The sequence below is a fragment of the Scomber japonicus genome, chromosome 10, assembly GCF_027409825.1.
Source record: "Scomber japonicus isolate fScoJap1 chromosome 10, fScoJap1.pri, whole genome shotgun sequence".
Lineage (NCBI taxonomy): Eukaryota > Metazoa > Chordata > Actinopteri > Scombriformes > Scombridae > Scomber > Scomber japonicus.
Window position 1 is genome coordinate 18,861,400 of NC_070587.1, and position 21,422 is coordinate 18,882,821.

General features: G+C 38.7%; 1 protein-coding gene across 1 annotated transcript; it reads left to right on the top strand.

Annotated features, from left to right (window-relative positions):
- The first annotated feature begins 10,251 nt into the window (after window positions 1–10,251).
- si:dkey-33i11.1 (B-cell receptor CD22) lies at window positions 10,252–19,206 on the top strand. Its single transcript, XM_053327624.1, has 17 exons — window positions 10,252–10,300; window positions 11,218–11,316; window positions 11,966–12,077; window positions 12,165–12,310; window positions 12,540–12,660; window positions 12,777–12,913; window positions 13,467–13,589; window positions 13,851–13,997; window positions 14,647–14,752; window positions 14,999–15,162; window positions 15,350–15,499; window positions 15,670–15,801; window positions 17,477–17,558; window positions 18,116–18,164; window positions 18,314–18,400; window positions 18,492–18,625; window positions 19,104–19,206. The coding sequence occupies exons 1-17, from the start codon at window positions 10,252–10,254 to the stop codon at window positions 19,204–19,206; spliced, it is 1,941 nt and encodes a 646-aa protein (XP_053183599.1).
- The last annotated feature ends 2,216 nt before the right edge of the window (window positions 19,207–21,422 follow it).

Here is a 21,422-nt window from a genome sequence, read left to right on the forward strand (position 1 = left end):
TTTACATCTAAAGTTGTATTTAGTGTAACAATAATATAAGCTATACCACAAGACAAACAAAAGCAGATATTAAGTGTTCTTCAGTGGTGAGTCTTTGAGTTTTCCAGTTCTGCAGCAGTTCTCAAACTTGTTTCAGATGTCAATTTTCCCCCTAAAAAAACTTTACTTCTGCTTCCAAAATCTGAAGTGGAGGTGTAATACAAACATTAAAGTGCAATAACAATTTTATTGTCAGGTCATTTCATACTTCATAGTGAATTTTATGACTGTACCACTATGGTGCAGCAGTGAAGCAACTTTCACAGATCAGGCTCTGAGAGGTAAAAGAAGAAAAAAAAACCTTTAAAAGATTTTCCTTCTTGTTTGGCCTGTCCCTGTCCAGTGAGGTCAAAGGTCATGGTCACCTGCAGATCCTCACCTGTTGAACTGATGCTAAATGAATTCTTTTTGTCTTGCGTATCCACCCATATATACTGGAAAACTGACATTTTACTGAGTTTCCAAAAAAAGTAGCGTGAGAGGTAAGATTAGTGGAAGAAGAAAGAAAGAGTTCATTTGATGAACTTGTTAAGGAAGGCCGAGGGTTGAAGTGAAAGATGTGTGAAGTCAAACCTTTGTGTTGAGTTAGTGTGTGTGTATGTGTGTGTTTGATGTTACAGTCTTGTAAAGCAGCAGCTGGAGAGGGCTGTCCCCTGAGAACCACCACAGCCAGCTAGTAAACCACACACACACACCCACACACACACACACACACACACACACACATACATACACACACACACACAGATGCAGTCTTTAATAAAGCTATTGCCAAGGAAACAGACCAGACCCAGCCAATCTGAAGCTCTTTTAAAGCAAGGGTGACACGGTCATACTCACATTCATATAGATTCATATCCTCTCAGCCAGAAGAAATGACGGGTCGCTGCAGAACAGAACCTCATTATTCTGTCTTTAAAACCTACAAGCCAACAACTGAACTGATCAGCCAACAGAAAAATAGAAAGATAAGAAGAAAGAGAGATTAGGCTCTTTTGTGTATGTTTCTTTACGGATGTATGGCATTATAAGTATTTTGTCTGCATATGGTTCTACTGTAAATCTGTACACGTACTGTAAAACTGTCTCGTCCAGATGTGGAGTTAGTAATACAAGCCACAGCAGGGGGGGACACCTAGTGAATGCTATGAAGTCAGTAGCTCAGTGAAACTCATTAGAGAACTGAAACACCTGGAAGACCCCGTGAAATACCAGACTAAGGTACATTTTTCATGTATATACAGTGTTTTGTATTTTTTTTTTTTTTTTACTATTGGGTTCTTTCCACGCTTGGAGACAGAATTTGGGAGGTTATTAGATTGTGATGATTTATTTGTTTTTCTTATTAAACGAAAAGTTTTTTTTTTCTTTTTTCAGCTGTTAATCCTCGGGAGAAAATAAGAGGCAGGTGCATGGGCTCAGGCAACAAGTATTTCTGTTTATGGCAAGTCTCTGTTTAGACAAACATTAGCTGCAGACAGAGTGCCGAATTAGTCTGCACCACAAAAATCTCCATATTTAAGGAAACCACTGTTCTTTGCACATTCACTTGTCATCAAATATCTGTTTTTTTCCTTGATTGTAGGAATTATATTGGATGACATCATGCTGCAGCTGACTGGGAGCAAACACTCCAATTTTAGAGCTGAGGACTGTTTCCAAGGAGATGATATAACACAGTCCAGATGAGTCTCTCCAAGGATTGTCTCATTATCACACAGGCCACAGCTGCACGACCACTGTGTGTATGAGTGTGCGTTTGTGTGTGTGTGTGTGTGTGTGTGTGTGTGTGTGTGTGTGTGCAGTCTGCGTGTGTCTTTTTGTGCGTATGTGTTTGTACGTGTGTCTGTGACCATTTAAACTCTGCTTGCAGTCAATTACCAGAAAATGACTTGTGTGGACCATTTTCCCTCCAGAAAACTGATTATAGGGTTTGGGTTAAGGTTAGGATTGGGGTTGGGTTTGCAGGAAAGGCCTGGAATGAGCTTGTTCCATGTGGACAACGTGAAACCAGGGGTGTAGCCAAAGGACTGCCAGGGCGGGATTGGACACCCTCCAAATCTGATTGCTCCCCCTCTCTGTGCCACCCCAAAGTTTCTAGTATATAATTGGAGATTTGACTGTCTGCACCATTTGATTTCATTGTTTAATGTCACTAAGTTAATAACTTTGATGGAAACAATTTATTTTTGTTGTGTTGAATCAACTCCTCTCTGAATTAAGGTCAAACAAAAATGGAAACAAAACAAGCTTCACAAAGGTACAGGATATAAATACAGCTGTGGTCATAATTCTGTCCTTGCACAGTTCAAACTGTGCTTATGTTACAGTGTTAAACTGTCCCGAAAGCTACAAAACCATGTCTTACCTACAAGTGATAATGTTTTTAAAGCCTTACAAACACTGCATTCTCCAGAAAATAAACTTGACATCAAGTAAAACCCAGAAACTTAGTTACAGAAACATTCAGTGAGTGTCTGCAGCTATTTTGGCTCAAATGAGGAATGTTAATTGCCAAAAAGCCATTTGGCAATTCAGTGAAAAGCCTGTTTTTGAACCACATTTATCATAACATTTTACACCACAGTGTTAACTGAAGTGCTAATGTTGAGGACAATTTAATTACTATTTGTTTTAGCAAAGAAGCAAACACTTAAAAATCAAGTGAGGACTAATGACATGGAAGACAGATTTTGCTTTTTTCAGTCAATAGTCAATTTATTGTGGATTGGGTTTTTTTACACACCTCTGTGAACTCATAGCATAGCTAATATAATTTAATCCTTTGTGACGTTACAACTAAATCCACATGGTGATGCCATTAAGAAGATTTTTGCTGCTAAATTATTTTTTATAACTATGCCGATATGTTTTTTAAGTATCCCAGGTTGTACAGATGAATCAGCTTTTACAGGAAACCATATATGTGTTCTGTATTAATCAAACTGTGCTTTTTTTCCCCTGTCAGGTTTATAAAAACAAGTGTCAGGTGACATCGGTGACGTTCATATTTTGTCTCTTAAAGTTCCTCTTAAGCACAGAGAAACTGAAACTCTACAGCGTCCCTATTACACTCTCCAATAGTTGGATCTTTGTGGAAAAAAAGAGAACTTGTAATAAAATTGATTTAGAATTAGCAGTGGTAAAAACATTTAACATTTTATCTTTTAATTTTTTTTGTTTTCCTAATGATATATAGTACATGTTTTAAAATATGCCCCCATGATTTGGGCTTGAAACGCCAACCATGAACTGCATGAACACGGATTCAAGTCTGGCTAGGGACCTTTTTCTTACTTTTCCCTCCCTCATTTCCTGTTCCTCATATCTCTCTACTGTCTGTCTGTATAAAAAAAAGCACAATGTGGCCATAAAGTAAGTAAAATATATGTGTGTATATACAACATATTAACTTATTGACAATATTTATAACCTGGTTCACACAAATGTCAGATGTAAAAGGTAAAATGAAAAGGAAGAGCAGGAAAAGGAGGAGGAGGTAATAGAGGGAGGGTTTCCGACAGTAGCCCAGACCTGACAGGTTCCTTCATATCCAACTTCAGTCAGTCCCATACAGGGACTCTACACATGGTAAAAGCATCACAGGCGCACATACACAACCACACAGACTCCCACACACTCATTCACATACAAAAGACACACATGGTCTCTCTCGTTCTCAACCAGGAAATGGCTTTTACTCATATTTGAGAACACAAGAAATACAGAGAGAGAGAGACAAATGACAGAGAGTCGTTTGGCTCATGGTAAAAGGTTTGTGCCACTGCAGGCTGAGAAAAAGACCAGCTGGGAGAATCTGGACAGTACAAGTGAACAAGGTGTGCTCTTCTCTTACTCACGATCTCTTGCCTGTGAAGAGTTGAGCAATGATTTTGAAACCGCTCCACAGAAGCTGCTCAGACAAACAGTTGAATGTGCTGTATGAAGTTTTAACAATCCTTTCCAATGGATCCACCATCCTCAGACCCACAATTACATTATTCAGTCACCTATCATTCTACAACCACCTCACCACACACATAAACAGAAACTTTATATTGGATGTTATCTGCTAAACCCTGAATAACAGGTTTGAACGTTCAATTGCGGTGGTTTTCTATTCTTAGACTACTCACACATGTCAACTACAGTATAGCTAAGGCTGCAGAAAGTCAAGAAGTCATGTCTCTATGAGTCTCTATGGCTGGGGTATTGCCCAAAGGTAAAGAGAGAGGAAGAGGAAGGAAACACCCGTGCAGGAAAGTTGGTTGGTTGGATAAACGTAATCCGAAGTATTCTGGTTTAATTTGTCAGCATTTATATGTCAATGTACAGATGGGTGACAAATTGAAGGAAGAAACAACAAAAAGTGTACTATGGAGACCACTCCCATCAGGATAGAAATGTTTCATCATAGCATAAAGGTGATCACTCAAAACTCCTTGTATTGGTTTGTAGTGACTTTTCACTCTAAGGGGGTAAGTGGACCCAAATCATGCCAGTAAAATGCCCCAAACAGGATAACAGAGCCACTGGATTCCCTTACTGTTGGGGTCAAACATTCACACCTATAGTGCTCTCTTGGTGTTGTTGAGAATAAGGTGAAGGATGACTTATCTGACCTCATCACTTTTTTCCACATCTCTGTTGACCAGTGTCTATCATTTTGGCACCACTGAACTCTCAAATGTGGATTCATCTTTGTATTGAGGAGTTTATGCACTGCAACCCTATTGTGGTAAATGGTAAATGAATGTTTTTCCAGTTTTTCTGACCCCTCAAAGTGCTTATACACAACAAGTCACACTCACCTATTCATACACACATTCATACACTGATGGCATTCATACATCTTGCCTAACGACACATCGACATGTGGATTAGAGGAGCAAGGGATCGAACCCCCAATCTTCCCCCAATCTACCTCCTGAGCCACAGTCGCCCCAATATAATTTAATATCCCTCTCTATGTAATTGTCAACAGACTGCTACCACAGTCTGACAACATTTTGCATTGTCACCTGAGTTGCTCCTCCGTTTTTTCCTAAATATCACACTAATGTACAGAATAGTTACATGTAATGGTAATTTTAACAATTACTAATCAGAATTACTAATCAGAATATTGGTTACAAAGGGTTTACATCTGAATATATTATTTTCCGTAAAAAGCTTTTTTGTAGAATATAACATTCATTTTGTTGCTTTGCATTTTTCAAATTTGAGTGCAATACTATCAAGGGTAGGATGGCTTACAAGAAGTTGTCTCTGCATTTAGACAATCTTGATCCATTTGCTGTTGATGCACCAACATTGTGGTCATCAAATGTACACTGCCGTCTACAATTTCCGAACCTTTATAATGATGTCTTTTCCATAGATCTAAATGTCACTTAATTTAACAAGAAAAGTCAAAGCTGATTTAGGTTCGTTTGGAAAGAGAGCATTTAAACTAGATCTCCTCTTATATCTCCCATAGCTCCATCCCAAAGAAAACTGGTTACTACAGTATGAGACTCTGACATACAGCCCAGATTTACATCTGCTAGTCTTTGGTCACCAAATCTGTCAATTATAACTGGTTTGAAGCTTTATGTTTAAAATCAAGACTTTAAGTACTGTAAGACATCTTCTTTTTCTTTGTGTTTAATGTTCAAATGGAAGCAGTTCTGATTGACCTGACATAATGTTAAATCAGCAGCTTATTCTTACAACACTAACCAAAAATGTCTACTTAACTCGTCTAGCCTGGTTAAATTCCAACCTGATCTTAGTCAGTGTGGTTGGAAGAGGCTCAAAAAAAGATGTAATTTTGTCTGCTGCCACTAGACGGGGTGAGAGATGGGGGGAGCCAAACGCCTGCCCATAATAACCACCAGACATGACTCATTCAGCGTGGAATACCACAGCAGCCACAGACAGGTCTCTGGCAGACAAGGAGCAGAAAGCAGAGTTTGTGAATGGGACAAGAATGAGAAAAAGAAAAAACAAAAGAGGGTAAATTTAATGGAGCTCAAATGGGTTTCAAAGGTTTAGATGTTTTAGAAATTCATCAAGAGTATGGTTTGGCTTATTTGTAAAAGTCAAGTGTTTAAGTGGCTGAATATTACGCTTTTTATTGATAAGTTCAACAAAGAAGAAACTCTTCTCTCTCTCTCTCTCTCTTGGTCTCTCTCAATTTCTTTTGTTTCATTCCCCACTGGTTGCATGGATTCTCTTGGCAAAAAACCCGCTCATCAAGTCATCATGTAGAGCGCCTAAAAGACATCACAGAAACAACATATCACCTTGTCAAATATGATTGTAGCTCTGATCATTGTCATTCCTGCCCAGACTTCCCCTGTGGAGAGCACCACTCAATTTGAAGACTAACACATGTTGGACAGTCAAATCATTATTTGCTTATGTGGAGTCCATCCAAAGCTTCAGGGCTTGGAGAGCCAAGAGTCTAATCTGTGGGCATAGGAATAACATAGAAATAACATATTGTACAACTTAAAGTATGGCAGGGGAGCAAACTGTGAGCGGTCATATTACATGAAAACAGCAGGCAGGAAGTGTTTTGCAACAGCGGAAAATCTTCAGGTCCAGTCTGACCACCAGACGGTCACACTTCATCTGGCCTGGAGGCTGCGGTCAGAGGATGGATACCTTCCCTGCCGTAAGGGTTGGATACGCTGTCATACATTTGTCGATGTCTCCCTCTCTTTCTCTCTTCTCTCACTTTTTTTGTTTCCATTTCTCCTCCTCTTTCTCTCCCCTCTGACAAACCTAACACTAATCTTCCTTTAAATCTTTCCTCTGCTTTTATTCTCTTTCTTCCTCCTTTTACTCTTAGCTTTCTCGCTTTTTCTTGCTCACTCTTTTCTTTCTTTCCTCCTTAGCAATCTTACCTCATCATGTTTTTGTCTCTTTTTTCCTCCCCCTCGCCTACCTTCCCCTTCAAACTCATTTCTCCTCCTCTCACTCTCTTTCTCTCTCTGTTTGTGGTCAGTCACACTTAATCTAGCGCCATCCATCTGTTTCTCTTCATTCGTTTAGTCGGGCCTGTTTTTGATTAAGATTACATCAGGCTTTGACCTATTAGTGTGCCGTGATCCTTTTGAAGTCATTCTGTGGTTACAGGTTAAGCTCAAACCCCACCACTCTTCTTACTCAACATAATACAGACAGTATTTGAAGGAGAAAAAAAAACAGTAGGTTCTTAAAACTTTTCAGCCTGGGACCAAAATGACTTTTTTTTCCCCCTGGGTCCATGATCATTAAATCATATGAGCGTTCCTGTCATGTGGAGACCCATAGAGGAGGGCCTGCGACCCATTTTGGGTCCCAACCCAAAATCCAACCTAGCAATCTGTGAACTGGAATATATTGTTCATTTAACCTCATATCCTGAGGATTTTGATTATATTTTGAAGGTAACCTTCCCAACCATAGGATTTCTGTTCCTTATTAGGGTTGCAGTTCAAAGTAAAGCTGAGCTTTCCCACTAAACATGATGCAGATGTCTTGTACAAAATACTGTTTTTAGGACCCAAATGAGGAACGCATTACCTATTAAAATTATACTCATTAAAACCACTAAAACTGCATAATGTTGTTACATGCAGCCCAACCAAAAGTAGGCTTGTGGATCCTAAAATCTAACAGGATATATATCCATGTTTTGTAACTTAAGCACTGATCCTTTATATTGCCCCCCTTCGTCATCTTTGATCACTCAACTAATAAGTAAAACGTCAGCATTTATTTCCAGATGTAGACCAAGATATCATCTGTAATACCTTGAAGTTAACTTCCCTTTTCTTTCTCCAACTTGGATGCCTGTGAATAGAGATTGACTGAAATGTTAAACTGTACATCATCATTACTCCTGGGTCAAAGCTGGGGTAAGTAGCCAATTGGCCGAGTCTTGACGCCGAACTGACATCTATTGGCCAAGTTGTGGCAGGGTAGGATGTTAAAGTCATTTAGACTCATCAGGCTAAGTGGACACAGTTGACTGAGAGGTCTCGAACCTCCCCACGTCTGGTTGCGGGTGGTTTTCTGTGCCAACAATTCTCAATTAGAGCAGTGGATGAGAGGACATCTGGGGTGCTGAGTCTATGATGGTTTGACTTATGTATATTAATGTATGCCAACAGGCCTGATTTCATTTCTTAAATGAACCATACATGTCTGTCTTTTTAGCAAGCACTCAATCATAATGGTCAGCAGCAATGTTGTGACAACATTAGAGTGTCAGAGTGAAGAGCGACTCGCTTTTACAGTGCCACAAGTTTGAACATTGCATTCTTTAAGTCTCTTTATCTGGATGAACATTTAATTAAAGTTGCACTAATCAATATGTTTGTATAAACAATCGGAGAAGTAACTACGTATGATGTTAAAGGTGTCATCAAGTGTGTGCAAACACTTTCAATACTAAGTCGTGTTTTGAGCATTGAAACTAGCTTCCCTGCTGCTGCTGCTGCTACTGCTGCTGCCATTGTGCAGTATGTGAGTGTAAGTGAGTGTGAGAATTCACTTAATAAACATTTTTATGTAACAAACTGTCAGGAATCTTGGACAATAGTAAAATTAAATGCCAATCATTCAAAGGTAATTAAAATCTACTCACCAATGAGTAAGTATGCATTCACCTCATAAATTGTGAAACATGTCATACCGTAGCTCTGCTACATGGTACTACATTATCCACTTTTACTAAGAAGAGCATCTGTTTTATGTTGATGATTCGGACCTTGGTATCAAATCAGAAACAAATATTGTATATAATAAGATGAAAACACATGTGTCTCTTTCTCTCCACAGGGTTTTTTTTAGCACCTTTCAATTCATTGTTTTTGTCTTACAGCTCATAACCTTTCTGTTTTGGATCAGGCTCATCACTCATCAGTGTTGTTTCTATCTGCAGCTATCTTAAAAAAATCTCTGATGAATTCACTTCACAGTACCTGTTCTGATCATCACCAAACAGCAGGCAGCAGTTGATGCTGGGCAGGTTACAGAAACCAAAAAAGTGTTCCATGATTGACACATTTTAATTAATTGATTATACTAAAAAACAAAAGGAGCAAACTACGTGTTTGCCCATAACTTAGAGCAAATTTTAAGCAACACGCAAAAAGTTTGGTTCACTGCCTTTGTTTTTTTAATGTAATCTGTTAATAAAAATGTGTCAATCCTAGTATCCTGGTGTGTTCTGGAATACTCTTTTGATTACAGCCGACAGATGACGTTAGTGTCTAGCTACTGAACACAGTGATGCATGTAGCAGCTAAAGAGCTAGATATTTCCCTCAAGAGTTGACTGAAAATAGATCAAAATGGAGCTAAATGGAGAGTGAAGATTGAACTGACATTCACTGGATGGCCAGAAACACGATTCTTAATGTTGCTCTGTGTCAGCTGGATGTGTGAAGCTGTTACTGTAGCTGTTGGTCACTGCAGCAGCTGTACAAACTGATAATATGTCAATGTTGTGTTAATAGCTTGTCGTTCTACATCCAAGAGGCCAAAAACCTCAATTCATGCAAGTTTAAAGAATTCGTCACTTTTTTTTCCTGAACAGTTGGGCCAACAGCTGATTAATTAATGCTTGTTTGAGACAGTGGGACACATGACACAAATTGGCCAACATTTTCCAAGATAAATGGTCAAGAGTGCTTGATTATGACTTAGGTCACTGGTTGTTTTCAGTATAAATAGACATATAAATAAGACAGACATGACCACATTGTGTCACATTTTCACAGTGAGGCGAGACTAAATAGGAAATCAGTCATCAGATCATTGACCTTAAATACAGGCACAATGATCAGACAGAGAAGTGGAAAATAGAAACTTTTTTTTTTTTTTTTAAAGATAGAAGATGGAGAAAGTCGCTGAAGCAAAAGCACATATACTTCCTCTTCCTCTTCATCCTCCTTCTGCCCCGTCCTCTCCTCCTCCCATCTCATACCACCTGATTCTGATCACTGTGCAGCTCTCATCACTATAAAAATCACCCTCATCACTGTTGGGGTCGCACGCATCACACAAGTCTCAATCTGTATGACTGGCTGAGGTGAATGAAGATACTTTAAGGGGTGAGTGCTTTTTCATTTATTCAGCTAGATGGCGTTTATTCCGATAAATGTTATGTTCACCTCTCTGTCTCCTGCTGCTTGTCTCCTTCTCCGGTGACATTACAGAGCTTGTGTCAGCGGAGATGTTGGCAGGTGCGTTAGTTCTGGGCACCATCCTCTCAGCTTTACCAGGTAGGAGAAACATTCAAATACATTAGAAATTCAAACTTTTTTCATTAATATGTGAAAATCTGAACTGAACAACAACTGCAATTATTTTTATATTAGTTCAGGTGATGAGAGATGAGCTTGAATTGACAGATATTTCTATTTTATTCCAGATTTCTCTATCCAAAATGTTTCACATGCACATACTGTAAAACAAGTGACAACAGTTGTTTGTTTTAAAGATTAACTGACTTATAGGATACATTATGCTCATAAGGCTCTGCAGCCAGGTGCCCTTGCCTTTACACTCAGGTTATTTATAAGTATTGATTGCCTTTTGTGCAAGGTAGTCACCCAGGCAGGCAGTTAGCAGCACAGGATGACACCATGGCTGCACATCAAGCTTCATTCCCACTGCTTCAATTTTATGCGTCGCTTTATGTGAGCAGAACTGCGGTTTGACAAGTTTTTCTCTAAGGGGCCACACTGAAGGAAAGTTTTTCCGTGTGTGCTGTAGAAATGTACAATTTCAGTCTCCAAGTATGTGTTCCTTACAATTTGAGTTGCCTATTTGTCAAGCATTTTGTGAACAGCAAGTCAGTGGTTATATCAATTTGTTTGGAAATCTGAGCTGGTCTTTGATAGAAAAGGCAATGAAAAATGTGAAGATGTGTAGATGATATGTCATTAATCTGCTTGATATGCTTTACGTGGCTTCTATGCCTTATGTGAAACAACAGTTTTAGAGAACAGGTACTGTAGTTACATGTTAATATGTGTTAGTATGAGTCATTTTTAACTTTACATGTGTAGGCCTATACATACATATTTGTCTAGGCATGTCAAGCTTCTTAATGTTTATGATGTTGTGTCCATACTACTCCATGTCACTTTCTGTGCTTCTGCCCAGTCGACTGTAAATATATGTGTCTTGTATGCAGGTATCCAGAGCAGGTGGAGTGTGTCATTTTCTAGAAGAGATATCTGTGTGTGGGCAGGAACAACTGTCACTCTACCCTGCCGATATGACTACCCATCAGGTATCAATGCAATACATATTTATTTATTTATTTATTGCATTTTTTAAATGTATTGTTTGAAAGGAGTGCTCCTCAGATTAAGCATTACATTCCTAAAACACTGATTGACTTGTGGGACTCGTGGTGGACAAGTGGAAAAAAATCTGAATTGATGTAGCAGAATTGGAAATGTCGTCTTGTTTATTCCATGATTTCTTCTTCCTTGTCCAGAGAACTGTGCCTACATTGCCCACAATATAACTCAATTTTATTATTTACCACTGTACTCAAAAACTCAAAATTTATTTTCCATTTTCAAACATGTGGTCTTCAGCATCAACCTCCACTGACTCAAGTGACATCTTTTGAGGCCTATAAACACACTTTGATGTGTAAAAGTTCTCCTTTAAATACCTGACATTATTTTATTACTTGCTGTACTGTTGTACTGTATTTACAGAAACATTTTATGATAAATGAAGATATCAAATGCAGAAAATAGAATATGTATCCAAGCTCCAAGAGCTAAATCCTCATTGTATTCTGTTTACATTTTTACTCATGCTTGATTATTGATTTCCTTTATCATCATGACAATTATTCATGCATTATTATCATTCTGAATGCATTTGAATGGACAGATTGGACATTATTGCCTCTTACTTCACAGGCCACACTGTGAAGTGGGTCATGTGGTTCCGTGTGTCTGCAGAGGGACGCAGAGAGTTCACCCACCACACTGACCCAAACCAGGTCAGCCTGTCATACCGCGGACGCACACGGTGGGAGAAACACACAGTGATTTTTTGGAAGCTGACATAAAAGTGAAATAATGTATAAATGCATGATTAATGAATCCTGGGTTACAGCTACATTGGGGGCAGCTATTCCAGCTGCTCAGTCCAGATTCGGGGTGTCAAGCTGAGTGATGCAGGCCAGTACCACTTCAGATTTGAGACAGACCAACCACAGGGGAGATGGACCTCTCCTGACACCATCACACTTGCTGTAACAGGTATAATAATAATAATAATAATAATAATAATAGGTGTGATTTATATAGCGCCTTTCACAAACCAAAGGACGCTTTACAATGGATAAAACAAACAAACAATATAAAAAAAATGTTTTTAAATCAAGACATGTGTCTGAGCTATGACAACAATAATGTGATGTGGTCCATCCAGTCCTGTACTGGTCCCAGTCAGGGTTTTTATGCAGGTGTGAATGTCTGTGTATTTCAGATCTCCAGGTCCAGGTTCATCCAGCCAGGCCAGCCAACATGTTTGGCTTTGGAGAGACAGTGTTTGTGGGCTGCCAGGCCAGAGGATGTGCTGCTCCAGGAAGGAGCCTTGCTCTGTACAGGTGGGTGAGTTACATGTTAATGTGGTCTGGGACACCAAAAGAGCAGCTCTAAACCTTTTGTATCAGTAAAATTGAAAAAAACCCACTACAGATATGATGTGATGCTCTGCACACAGGAATGGACTAAACCTTGGTTCCTATGAGAAATGGATGATTATCAACCGCTTTGACCTTCAGCATGTTGGAGAGTACACCTGTCGACCAATCCCACCACAGAATGTACAGTCACCGTCTCTTTCTCTGGCGCTGGGACGTGAGTAATCATAATTAATAAATCAAGTCAGACAAAGAGACAGTTTTCACCAAACGTGCTTGCTCATATGTTATTGTCTTCACATGCTTGCAGGAGAGTGCATCTGGAATACTAAATATCACTCTGATGTGCTTTACTGTTGGAAAATAAAACCCTGGAAGCAAATAATGTACATGAATGAGTTAAAAATGTATGGGAGCGCACATGCTTTTTCCAGATGGTAAAGAAAAAGCATATCTGAGAAGAAGGGGTTAATGTACATGATGTATGACAATACAAAACCATGAGTCGCTTAAACTCTGAATGCTGTTTATTTGAAATGTTCCAGTAGGAAATCAGTTTATGAATTATGTCTCGGCAAAATTGATCAGGCTTTGAAGGCCTTAAAATATCAGACAAATTATTTAAATGAATAATATAGCGTGTACTGGATTTTCTTTTTGCATTATTCATATACATCCAAACAAATTGTTGATAATTCTGCTCTCTTTATTCCTTCCTCATACTGTATATATTTCTTTTCTCTCCCTCCCACTCCCACTCTCCTCTCCAGATGGTCCTCGCTCCACCTCCATAGCAGTCTTTCCTGTTGGGGAGGTGTCAGAGGGGGGATCGGTCACTCTGACCTGCAGTAGTGAGGCAGCTCCGCCTGTAGAGAGCTTTGCATGGTTCAAAGGTACAGCACAGCATGTAACCATGGTCTGCTACCAACACAACAACTCTACACTGTACATATTCAGGCACTGTGTTGTAGATGTGAGCTGTAGATTGATAACAATGACACATCATGTGAATTGAAGGTCCTTGAATGAAATCTGAAAAAGCAGGATACAGATTTCTTCAGAGACTCTTCAGATTGTCTCTCACAAGCAATATTTGGTATATGTTGGTAATTTATATGTGTGCTCACCTGCATGTGTATTTGTCGGCTTCTCAGACATGGAGAGTGGCAGCATCCCAGACAGTTTTAGGCCTCAGCTCCTCCTGTCCCAACTCAAATACACAGACAGAGGAGAGTACTTCTGTGTCGCACGCAATTCACTGGGAACCGACCGCTCCAAACCGCTGCTACTCAATGTGACATGTGAGTTTGTTGTGCTATCAGTGGTGTCAAAAGCAGGGTATCTTGAGTCTCAAACGCTCACACAGTAAACTCCTTTTGGGTTCAGTGCCTCTTTATTGGGTCATGTTGTCTCTGTCAGAGGGCAGTCTAGGTTAAACTGGTTAGGCAATAGCTCCTATTTTAAGATGTTGTAATAATGGGAATATTCTGTCATCTGGATTCATCAGGAAGTGAAAGTCAAGGGGAACTGAAGAGATATCTGTCTGCTGATTTTTCACACTTCCGCTTTGCTTAAAACATAATGTAGCATGAAGCTGGTTTAATTGGGCTGGAATCCAATGGAAGAGTATTTAAAATCTAAATCAAAAAATAATAGATAAAATAAAGAAATATGCATACAGTATATACTGTCATCTGGTCATATAATCTTAAACCATGTTTATACTGCAGTTTTGTTATAGATTTAAAATAAATACTGTAATCATTTTCAAAGGTTGTAAACAGAGTGACCTTCAACATATCTTATCAATATTTGTTTATACATAATTTATGAAATATCACAATGTTTTAATTGTTTGTTGAACATAGAAAAAAAACTAAGTTAAGTTGCTCACTTAAAGGGACTGCTGCTGCTCACTGTCACTGTTTTTCTCTCCATCTCTCTGTTTAGACTCTCCAAAATCCACACGTGTGGTGGTGAGCCCTCCTGGTGACATCAGAGAAGGCTCATATGTAAACCTCAGCTGTGTCAGCCACGCCCACCCTCCAGCCAGCAGGTATGAAGATAATATAGCCAATATTGTTACCATTATCATAATTATTGCACAAGTGATTATGATTATTTCTAACTATCTTCTTATTTATCCCATCCTATTATTCCATCTACCCATCTGTGTTTTCTTGTCAATCAGTCTTTCACTATTTTTGAGGTTTTGTAAATTAGGATTCAGTCCTATGAATCATTTTCATCAACATCATCATCATCACTGTCATCATCATCTGCACCATCATCTCTCCTGCAGATATGCTTGGTATCGCATCCTAGGTGACCAGGTGTTGGCTAAAGGAACCATCCAGAACCTGACTTTCCCATCAGTGCGTGCTCACCACGCTGGTCAGTACTACTGCACAGCATGGAACCGACTAGGATACCAAACCTCACATACTGCAACACTCACTGTGCTGTGTAAGTAAGTAGAGGGTCCCACAAACTCCCTCAAACTACAGTTTCTCCAGACATTCACCTTTTCCATTCTCCAGTTTCTTTTTACTTCATCTGAATTATTATCACACTGGAGTTGCAGAACACAATTTACATTTTTTAAAAAGCCTGTATAGAAACAAAACTGTCTTTCTTTTTATTTTCACTCCAGATCCTCCCAAGAACACTTCAGTTCTGGCTCGTCCTTCTAGTGTGGTGGATGCTGGCCGACCTTTGACCTTGACCTGCAGCAGTCAGGCCAACCCAGCAGTAGACAACTTCACATGGCACCGCTTAGCCACGGACGGGGGCTCTATTCAATGTTAGCATCATAAAAATGTGGTTCCACTAAAGGTTAACATTATATACTCTATAACCTGTGGTAAATGTTTGTAGTCAGGAAGGTGTGATGCTCCATCTGTCGGTCTGTATCCTCCAACACTATCTGAAACAGTAAGTGGGTCTCCTCCCTTTTTGTGCTCTATCATGCAGCGTGGGGCACCAGGTCCGTTCCTGTCTTCACGTTCTCTGAGGTCAGCCCTGGAGAGAGCGGTCAGTACTACTGTGAGGCCAGGAATCGAATCGGAGTCCATAGTTCTCCTGTCCTCACTGTACGAGTCAGAGGTACACAAGGATTCATGAATCATGATTCATGACTACTTCTTTTTCTATCAGACTTCTTGTCTGTCTGTCTGTCTGTCTGTCTGTGTGTGTGTTTTAGGAAAATAGGAGAGTCTTTTTTGTTTGTTTCTGTAAATGTCGGCCACTTATCAACTTCAGGCCAAATTAATTTTGTACAGACATTCCTCTAGTTCACTTAGTTTTTGAGTTGCCATGAAATGTGGACTCAGATTGGACTCAAGATGCCATTAAGGAGGGTCTAGTTTTTTGATGATAACCCACAAAACTAATGACAATCTTATTGGCTTATTGAACATTCAGTTTAGCATTAATTAGAAAATGTTAGCATGATAATACATTAAACTAGATGGAAAACATAGGAAACATCTGTCTCCTAAACTTGATGTATTAGCATTGTCATTGTGGCATGTAAGCATGTAGCTCGAAACAATGTTGTACCTAAGTACTGCTAGCAGCTGACTCTTACTGAATGTTTAGCCATGAACGCTATGGTGTTTCCCTTGAAATCATTTGGCAATCAAACAAAATGGACAGTTCTTCACCATATTTTCTGCTGACACCCTTTTTAGGTAAGTAGAAATCTGTGTTTAGCCATGGTGGCTGTTGCTGCTCCTTTTAAGTTGAGTTCTGTCAATTCCAGATGCTGTTATGTAAAATGCATACTCCATGAACACTAGCCAATATTTCCTTGGAAAGATTTACCCTACACTAGGTGGACCAACAGATGAACATAAAACATAAAAACATTTATGAAGCAGTTATGCTGAATGTTCTGCTATCAACAGAAAGTAGCAACATTGGTGTTTGTTTGCATGAAGCTGTAATTGATTTCTACTTTAATAGTGAACTTTTTTGACACTATTTTGACACACAAAATGAGGCGACTTCATGCTGCAGCTGTATAGCAACCTCTGAGACAGAAATGGTTTACAATGGAATTTTTAATGTGGTGATTTTCATGAGTTGTGAAGGTGTCTGAGTTATATTCACACTCAGTCTGGAAGCCATTGTGGTCCATCTTTGCTCACAGCTGTTTTCTGACATTCATTTACTGTAGTGGGTTGTGAAATGACTTTTGAGTCATAATGCATGCCACTGTCACTTTTCAAAGTGTTATTGAAGAGATGAGGTGTCATTGATAAGCTTAGTGAAACACCCCGGCCCCCTTTTTAAAAATCTATGTTTCTGATTATCTCGGACAATGACCAGAAAAATTAAGTTTCAAGTGCTCATCTGAGATTAGAGGAGAGATATTTTTATGAGTCCCTCTGTGTTTAAAATGATGAGTGATGAAACCTCCTTGTCACTATCCCAGCAGGAGGTCTGGGCTCTGGTCTTTATTGTGTATGGTCTCATGATTTTCTGTTTTTCTATGAGTCATGGTGAGTCATGTAAAGCCCTCTCACTATGAGCGAGGAGCTGATGAGGTGTTGTGGAAAACTACTATTTGAGTCTAGACAGCCGAAGAAGTGGAGTTAAGTTTTGAAATCAGAACTGGAAACACAAGACACAAGTCTAGATGCCTACAAGATGATGCACAGCTCTTTTCCCGTTCCTCGTTTTCTCTGCATCTATTTTTATTTCGACTTTGGTCTTTTACATCACTACTTTTCTATTTTTATTGATCTTGTGTATTCTCTCATCCATGATTTCCTAGGTCGTCTTAAGGTGATTGCCTTGGCGTCAGCAGTAGGCGTGTCTGCTGGGCTCATCACTCTGACTGTGGCCATTATGATCAGGTGACAGAAAGCACACTGTGGTATCCTGCTATTTTTGTATTTTTCTACATAATTTTAATGTTAATTTTTGTCATGGATTCAGAAGGAATGTATATTGTAGCTTCATTTTGAACTCAGCGTTATTTCTTTGTTTTCTGGCTCTTTTTATGGAAGATTAAAAAGTCCTTCATTGAAACAAATCAAACACAGAAATAAAGTCAAATACTATACAGGATGCTATATGTATCATTTTCATGTATTTACTGTATTACAATTAAATATAATGTGTAAAAAGGATAATTAATAAGCTAGACCTGCCAGCACTATAAAAAATAGCTATAAAAAATTCATGTCACAATAAAAAAATTGATTATTTTTGGTATTAAAGACTGGAGGCAAGATAATTGTCCATCCTACATACCATTCCTGTTTGATTGTGACACATTAAATGCACACAAAAATATTTTACTTTGTTTCCATGTTGGTGTTTTATTTGGGGTTGATGACTGATCAGCCAGTTGTATGATGGATTTCATCACTAAGTTGTGTTTTTGATCATTTCCTCTGTGCCCTCACAGTAAGAACATGCACAGAGTGGACATGGAGTCTGTAGAAATAGCAAACAAGGTACAGTTATTATTGTTTTATTGTTTCTCATTCATCTTGAAATGACTCAACAGCTTCAGTTTTTTGCTTTATCTGTATATACTGCAGCAGTTCAAAAGACAAAGCAAACACTGATGTGCCATTGTTATTCTCTGTGTGTGTGACCCCAGCGTCCGTCAGTGACAGCTGACACCATGTTCTATGAGTCAGCCCAGCAGACCTTCCCAGTGAGAAAGGGCAAGATGTGCGACATACCAGTAAGCAGCTCAGTACACAATTCGAGACACTTATATAACTGTGTGTGGGGGGAGACAACAACTGGATGTGTTTGTGTTTGTGTGTGTGCAGGAAGAGCCAGATGACTTGAGTGACAGCTCCCACCCCACCATCGTTCCTCTTAAAGATGCTCCACCAATCACAGAAGTTGAAACTCACAGCCCTGCCCCCAACTACATCACTGTCCACTACTCCAGGTTGTCCAGGTACAATCCTCTGCCTCCACCTCCCCTCTCTCTCTTTGACCAATTTTAGCTTATTTTGCTTTCCTTCAGCCATTTTTATTTTTGAACTCTCTTTTCATTCTCTTTTCTTTATTCACACCATCTGTCTCCCTACAGTTCTGTTGACAGCCTCAGCAATATAGTGAAATTTATTTTACAACTATTGTCTTATTACCATCTCCATTCTTCTTTCTTCTCTATTCTCCTGTCGTCACCTTCTCTTGAGTCTCTTTCTTCCCTTGGCTCTGTCCACTCTTCGCCTTTTCCTCTCTTTCTTCTGCGATCTCCATCTCATGTTTACTAGAGGACAATAAAAGTCTTGTTCCAGTTTTGAACATGGAAAACATTTTTACAAAAAAAAAATTAGCGTCTGGAGCCAAATGAAGACCTTATGATTTCATCTGAGTCAGATGTCAAGATGGACTCATGTGGTTGTTGTTTGTCATTGATGTTGATTTAGTGTCGACCAGGTGCAGGTCCACAATCTGCCAGTGGGTGGTGATAAAAAAACAAAGGATTCTTCCAAAGTTGTTTACACTTTACTGCCCCAGACTCGCCACTGACCTGGAGGAAACGACCCCTCAGGTATGACGCTTTGCCGCTTTAACTGTTGTCTCTTTAAAACATTTGAAGTACAATCAGGTCTAGTCTTGTTGCTGCTCTGTATTCTTTTGTTGGACTGGTCTCTAATACAAAGTGTACACAGGCCAAATGTAGGATTGTCCTAATCATCCAATTTTTCATATCTGACACAAACTGACTATGAGGTGATAGAAGGTTCTGATACTTTGCATCCATACAGTAATTTAGCAAAGATGTGCCACTGAATATTACTTAAAATAAAGGAGAAAATAAAATAAGCTGAGTGTGGTGCAACAACAGACTAGTAAGTAAGAAAGGAGCAAGTAAAATTAAACCCAACCAATCACAGATTGCAATAAAATTTTAATACTATTCTTTTCTATTTTTTCCTCTATTCCTCCTTCCTTTTCTGCATGTGACTCAGTCACATTGCTCCTATTCTATCCTCCTATCAGGATTGTGGGACAAGCCCGAGTGAACTCTGAAGATGCCTTACGCTGCTCTGGGTCGGACATGTTGTTATAGGTTGTCCACGGATCACCAGACTGCAAAGGCAACATGCGGTCCTGCTGCTGAACTGTGTTGCATGTCTTTCCCTTTTTTCTATGCGTCTGACCTCAGTTTGCTGCCTGATCAAGTCATATGAAGAAAAAGTTTTAAAAAAATAACATCAACAGTGATAGTCATTTTTGCTTGCATCCCTATCCACAGCAAAATCTATATCTACTGTTGCTTTTTAGATTATAATTGAGTCCAAACTTTCCAAACAACTATATGTGGATTAAACAATATGACTGGTTGCTACAGTGATGCTATAGTAATGATCATTTGCATTCAAATTTCATTGTCTCCCATACAAAACATATTAGTGGGGAAAACATGTAGAGCATTATTTGACATCTATACTGAATATGAACTATTTGACACATCACTGTATTCATAAACCTTCTACTGTACAGTACATAGCTTATGGGCTTTTTTGATGGCTAATGCTAATGCTGAAATCAGTCTTTCCATTTTTATGTAGAATAAGCTAAATCAGCAGTAATGCCAGTTTGTTGCCTTGGTTTGTTACACTGAAGACAAAAATAGCAAACCTTGTAGCTTGAGTGAATGTTGCAAGTTTTATAGTTCACAATCACCAATTAAATTTTAAAAAATGATTTTCAATCAACCAAACATATGCTATACCAACTGATTTCACATCAGTTAATGTGATTTAAATGTTTTGGTATGCTGGACATGTCTAATAAGACAAGGGGTTCTGACAGTATTTGTTTTGTTATTTAGAAAGTTGTTTTTTCCCTGCATTAAATTCATAGCAGACTACTAATTTGAGTATTAAATGTTATCTTTCTCTTGCTTCCCTTATTCTTTTTTGTCATCTTTTGTCATTCTTTTTTGTTTTTCTATTTTACAGGTAATAATAATTATTAATAATTACAGCTAAAAATGATTTGACATTTTTGTAATGCAAATAAATCTATTGCAAAGAATTTACTCCCACAAAAATCTATTTAATCAGCCTGATTATGTCTTTGTATGTTAATGATTATTTCCTCTCCTGTGATTACAAATGACTGTGGGTTACACTGATTCTCTGCGTTTAACAATTCCCACAATGACGCTGATCAGCTCACCAGTGTTTCTACATTGGTCGGTTGGTGTGCTCATCGTCAAATGAATATGACTGCATGTTGGCAATTTCAAATTTCAAAATGATAGTGACTGACATTAACGTTATGAACTGCTGGCAGAAAGGGTTGTCCTTGACAAAAACAATTAGACAGTGATGCTGACTCATCAGCCTAATTCATTATATTTAAATTACATCAATCAATGTCAAACAAATCAATCAAACTTTAACCTTTTTCTTTTTTTGAAATGGTTTCTCTGTTGCTGAGGAAATGTTTGGAGCAATAAATGTGTCAATGTCGCATGTTTTAGTGACATTTCCTGTTAGAGAACGGAACACCTGAGGGAAGTGAGAGTCTCAGAAGTCACAAGTTAATATTAATAGCAACTGTAGTGTAATGGTGCAAAATGCAGCAAAAAATTTCCACAGGTAGTGAGAGTGAAAAATTCAGAGGTCAACACAGTAAGCTAAAACAAGAAACTCACTCATAAAATCATATCATCTACTTAAAAGTGGTGTTTATAAATCAGGCACATTTACAGTATGTAGTAATTTTAATAC

Excerpts from the sequence above, each read along its gene's own strand:
- si:dkey-33i11.1 (XM_053327624.1), top strand. The coding sequence starts at position 10,252 with ATGTTGGCAGGTGCGTTAGTTCTGGGCACCATCCTCTCAGCTTTACCA. Across the intron at positions 12,914-13,466 it reads TCTTTCTCTGGCGCTGGGAC|ATGGTCCTCGCTCCACCTCC; the intron begins GTGAGTAATCAT and ends TCTCCTCTCCAG. Across the intron at positions 18,401-18,491 it reads GCAAGATGTGCGACATACCA|GAAGAGCCAGATGACTTGAG; the intron begins GTAAGCAGCTCA and ends GTGTGTGTGCAG.